This window comes from Hypanus sabinus, chromosome 9 (genome assembly GCF_030144855.1).
Source record: "Hypanus sabinus isolate sHypSab1 chromosome 9, sHypSab1.hap1, whole genome shotgun sequence".
NCBI lineage: Eukaryota > Metazoa > Chordata > Chondrichthyes > Myliobatiformes > Dasyatidae > Hypanus > Hypanus sabinus.
Genome location: NC_082714.1, coordinates 39,241,518 through 39,246,494, shown reverse-complemented (window position 1 = coordinate 39,246,494; position 4,977 = coordinate 39,241,518). Strand labels below are relative to the sequence as shown.

Below are 4,977 nucleotides of genomic sequence, written 5' to 3'. Positions count from 1 at the left end.
ACAAAAGGCTCTGCTTGGATGTGAAGGGCTTATGGATGGTCGTAATCAAGATCAAGGGCTGGCTGTGCTCATAATGTTCCTTGACGAGATGTAGTCTAACCTCAATTGGTGCTGTCCCGACAGATATATTTGGGTAAAATCTCTCCCTCCAATATATTCACACTATTTTTCACACTAAGCAAAAGATAACTAATGGGTAAAAATTAAACAGAATATAATTAAAACCACAGATTACATACTTTACCGTTTGCAATTTATGTGCGCTTGAACTCATAATGCCTGTTGAATTCCTTTGAATTTAAAAGCACTTGCACCAAGGTTACAGAATAATTCTTAAGACACACAAATGCACCTGCAAACAAGTTTGCTGTCATACATTTCCCTGAATGAGTATACGCGTACCCCTCTGCTGTCTCAAATGGTTAGTAACCACACTCCGCAATGAACAGCCATGTCTCACCAAATTAACACAGCAATGTCTAGTTTCTTACATCAACATACATGCACTTAGTCGCACCACATTACTTTCATATCTACCACTTCAGCTCTCTGCCATGTTTGTCATACTTCATGATCCCTTGGTCACTTTCCTGAAGAGAATCAAGCGTGAATGCATATTTTGAAAACACTCAACCACTCAGACTGCTGAGATCTCAGACCAAACGATGGGTCACCAGCGAATCTCGCACGAGCGGCCACCCCCCGCCACCCAGTGTTGCAACTTCACCAGACAGTGACTGAAGCTAGTGGATTTAGAGGTGTTTTATTCAATAAAAGCGAGCAGCAGACTTCATATTGACATACTTGGAAGAAGAGGACTCCTGCCCCAATATTACATTACATTTTTATTTGCCAGAGATCAAAAGTAACTGCAGGACAAATCCATAGTTACAATGTATCTACAATGCTTCCTTTGAATTACATATAGCTTTCACAAACCTGCTTCTTCGCACCCATACTCCAGACACCCAGATTGAATGTTAAATCAGTATTGTCTGGTTTGCAATCAAATGCTGGCTATGTCTGCAGGAGAACTAAGTCAAGTCGAGTCAGATCACTTTTATTGTCATTTCGACCATAACTGCTATGTACAGTACATAGTAAAAATGAGACAAAGTTTTTCAGGACCATGGTGTTACATGACACAGTACAAAAACTAGACTGAACTACGTAAAAGAACAACAGAGAGAGAGAGAAAAAACACAACTACACTAGACTGCAGACCTACCCGGGACTGCATAAAGTGCACAAAACAGTGCAGGCATTACAATAAATAATAAACAGGACAATAGGGCAGTAAGGTGTCAGTCCAGGCTCGGGGTATTGAGGAGCCTGATAGCTTGAGGGAAGAAACTGTTACATAGTCTGGTCGTGAGAACCCGAATGCTTTGGGGCCTTTTCCCAGACGGCAGGAGGGAGAAGAGTTTGTATGAAGGGTGCGTGGGGTCCTTCTTAATGCTGTTTGTTTTGCGGATGCAGCGTGTAGTGTAAATGTCGGGGTCTTGCGATCCGAGATGGTGCAATTTCCGAACCAGGCAGTGATTCAGCTGCTCAGGATGCTCTCAATACGACCGTTGTAGAATGTGATGAGGATTGGGGGTGCGAGATGGACTTTTCTCAGACTTCGCAGAAAGTAGAGACGCTTCTGGGCTTTCTTTGCTATGGAGCTGGTGTTGAGGGACCAGATGAAATTCTCCGCCAGATAAGCCCCAAGAAATTTGATGCTCTTAACGATCTCTGCCGAGGAGCCGTTGATGTTCAGCGGGGAGTGGTCGCTTCGTGCCCTCCTGAAGTCAACAACCATCTCTTCTGTTTTGTTGTTCTATTGTTCAGGGCTACATTTAAAATTCAATCTACAATCCACGTTCAGGTCTGAGGATTGGTTACCGGTGAAATTAATATTTGCTAGACACCTTAACTCCGCAATACGCCGTAACACTGTAACTGGGCTCGAGTTTCCTATCAAACTGCGTATGGACATGAATACAAAAGTGGACCGATTGCTGGCACAGAGCGAAGTGTTAGCCCGCGTGAATAACTGATCAAGAAAGGCACTTTCAATTTGCAGTACAGGTTTCAGCACAAGAAAACAATCACTTTCTCTTTGAGATTCGTAGCCGAAAATGTCAAGGAAAAGCCGAGCGGGTTTTCAGACCATTCTGCTGTACTTTCTAACGTTTTTTTTCCGCACGGAGACCCAGCCCTGAAGCTGCCAGGATCCTTGCCATCTCCGCAGACTGGAGCCACTGGATCATCATGAAATCCCTGCTCCTGGAACTGGTGCAAAGGGGGCACGAGGTGACGGTGCTGAGGGGCAGCAGTTCGCTAAAGATTGAAGCAACGTCCGAAATTTTCACCATGGAAACTATCCGTATTTCGGGAGAACAGGCACATGAGGCTCTTACAGAAGACAAAGTTCATGATTTTATCTTCAACTTCTTATACGTGGAAGATGGTTTCCTCTCCAGCATCTCCGCTGCCCGCACCTTGATAGGAACGTTCTCCTTCAATTTTGAAGTGATTTCTCGGTTCATTCAGGGACTGTTCGAGGATCACGCTTTGATGGATCGGCTGAAAGCTGGAAGATTTGACGTCGTTTTGGCAGACCCTTTCCATGCAGCCGGTGCCATGCTGTCCCATGTACTTGACACACCGCTGGTGTTTTTCGGCAGGTGGACGATATCCGAGGACGTCCACTTAAGCTTAGCCTCGTCGCCACTTTCCTTTGTGCCCATGTTCAATTCACGTTTGAGCGACAGAATGTCGCTTGTGGACAGATTGAAGAACGTGCTGGTGTACGGACTGTCTAAATTCATAAACCACTTCTACGTTTACCCAGCTTACAATCGGCTTTGTCAGCTTTACCTCAATGATGAAATTACCGTGGAAGAACTTTATCGAAAGGTTGATATCGTCTTAATGAAGGTTGATTTTGTTTTTGAGTATCCCCGGCCGACCATGCCAAACCTGATTTACATCGGAGGTATCCAGTGCGGTCCGGGGCGACCGCTCCCTGCTGATCTGCAGCGATTCATGGACAATTCTGGCGAGGATGGCGTGGTGATCTTCTCCTTGGGAAGTATAGTAGGCACTATTCCTCCAGAAGCGGCGAGTGAGGTCGCGGCAGGACTGGCCAGACTCCCTCAGAGGGTCATCTGGCGGTATATTGGAGCGCTACCCCCGAATTTAGGAAACAACACGAAAACCTTGAGCTGGTTTCCACAAAATGACCTGCTGAGTCATCCAAAGACAAGAGCGCTCATCACTCACGGCGGTGAGAATGGGCTTTATGAGGCCATTTATCATGGGGTCCCCGTGGTTGGTATTCCAATTTTTTTTGATCAATATGATAACCTTCTGCGTCTCAAAACCCGAGGAGCAGCGGTCATGTTAGACTTGGCTCACATTAAAAGCGATGATATTTTCCATGCAGTGAAGACAGTCATCGAAAACCCTTCCTATGCAGAGAACATGAAACGATTATCCGCCTTGCACCGAGACGTTCCAGTGCGGCCAATGGAGCTGGCTGCTTTCTGGATTGAATACACAATAAGGCACCGGGGGGCTCCTCATTTTAGAGCCGCGGGTAATGATCTGCCATTCTATCAGTACCACTTACTGGATGTGTTTACCATTATTGTGGTTTTCATAGGGCTTTTCCTTTATCTTGTATTTAAATTATTTAACGTTTTACTTGTCAAATTGTGTTCGGGGAGGAAGAGGAAAAGGGACTAAATAAAGAGAGTGACAGATGGAACGAGAGTCCGTTCATTTTCGAAATCTCCTATTGCAAAACTGCAGAACATTTTCTATGATATCAATAGCCAAATACAATTTAATCTAAAGGATAACTAAATCTCGCTTATCAGCAATACTGTTTTGCTATTCTTATTGCCAAATTGAGCAATATCTTATTCCCCAACATTTTGCTTCTTCGATCTACTTTTCCCGACTCATTTAATGTGCATATATCCCACGTGTAAACTTTTTGTTTCGCCCCTCCATCTTGCTTCCCTTCTACCTTTCAGATTGTCAGTAAACATGAAAATCATTTCTCATTCAACCAGTTTATTAATAGCTGATATCCTCTAAATATTAGGCTACCAGCCTGAATATAATCCACATGTTAGTGTTCACGATTAGGGAAATCAAATTAAAAATTAGCAATGTTACGCATGTTAGATAACGTGCAGCTGATGCCAGCCATGGAGTAATGTACTCTGTCCTGATCTAGATATTTGAAATCTAAGAACTTCAGTAGCATGGGTGGTATGTCTTAAAAAGCAAGGCGGAACAGACTAGATTTGCGTATGCCGAAGTTAGGAAGAGTAAAAGGCGTCATGATTGAAATGCAAAACCCTGATAGGTCTTTCTGAGTGGACATGCAGAGGACGATTACTCCTCTAGGAGAATCTGTTACTGATGGTTACTGAGTTAAAATAAAGGTTTCAAAAATAGATCAGATGGGATTTTGTCTCACTGCCAATAGTGACTCTAATTTTCTACGTGAAAGCGTGGCGGTAGCGGAGGTATATTGATAATTGAATCTGATTTGAACTAGTTTCGACCAGACCCCTGTTCAAACGTGCATTTTGCCGTCGGTCTCCGCACAGAGCGGGCGAATAGCGACGCCTGAACAGGTTTGCAACAGCTGGAAGGCACGAATAGCGCTCAGGCAGACGGTATTTCAACGTACTCAGAGCGGCAGATGCCAATAAGTTCAAGTGTAAAGTCGATTGTCCAAATTGCTAACCTGTCCAGTGAATAAAGAAACAGAAATAAATTTAAAATAAACAGCGGAATTGTTGCGCTACGGTAACGCTGATGTCAGAGTAAAAAAGAGACGGAGGGCGAGTAGTACATTTGGTAGGGAACTGTCGTGGTTTTTCGATTCTCACAAATGACCAGAAGACGCAGAAGATCCTTCAAGAAGGGTTAAACTTTAATTTGCAAATCAAAGCTGAAGACAGTCATTGA

General features: G+C 43.9%; 1 protein-coding gene across 2 annotated transcripts; it reads left to right on the top strand.

The window, feature by feature from the left end:
- Window positions 1-736: 736 nt before the first annotated feature.
- LOC132399280 (UDP-glucuronosyltransferase 1A7-like) lies at window positions 737-3,757 on the top strand. 2 transcript variants are annotated; one of them, XM_059979504.1, is made up of 2 exons: window positions 2,624-2,762; window positions 2,905-3,757. In XM_059979504.1, exon 2 carries the CDS (start codon window positions 2,920-2,922, stop codon window positions 3,733-3,735), a length of 816 nt encoding a protein of 271 aa, XP_059835487.1. In that variant the 5' UTR covers window positions 2,624-2,762; window positions 2,905-2,919; the 3' UTR covers window positions 3,736-3,757. The 2 variants fall into 2 exon arrangements, with proteins under 2 accessions (XP_059835486.1, XP_059835487.1); XM_059979503.1 differs by having other exon boundaries at window positions 737-3,757.
- The last annotated feature ends 1,220 nt before the right edge of the window (window positions 3,758-4,977 follow it).

What these genes read in the sequence shown, in the direction of transcription:
- LOC132399280 (XM_059979503.1), top strand. Translation starts at nt 2,257, where the DNA reads ATGAAATCCCTGCTCCTGGAACTGGTGCAAAGGGGGCACGAGGTGACG.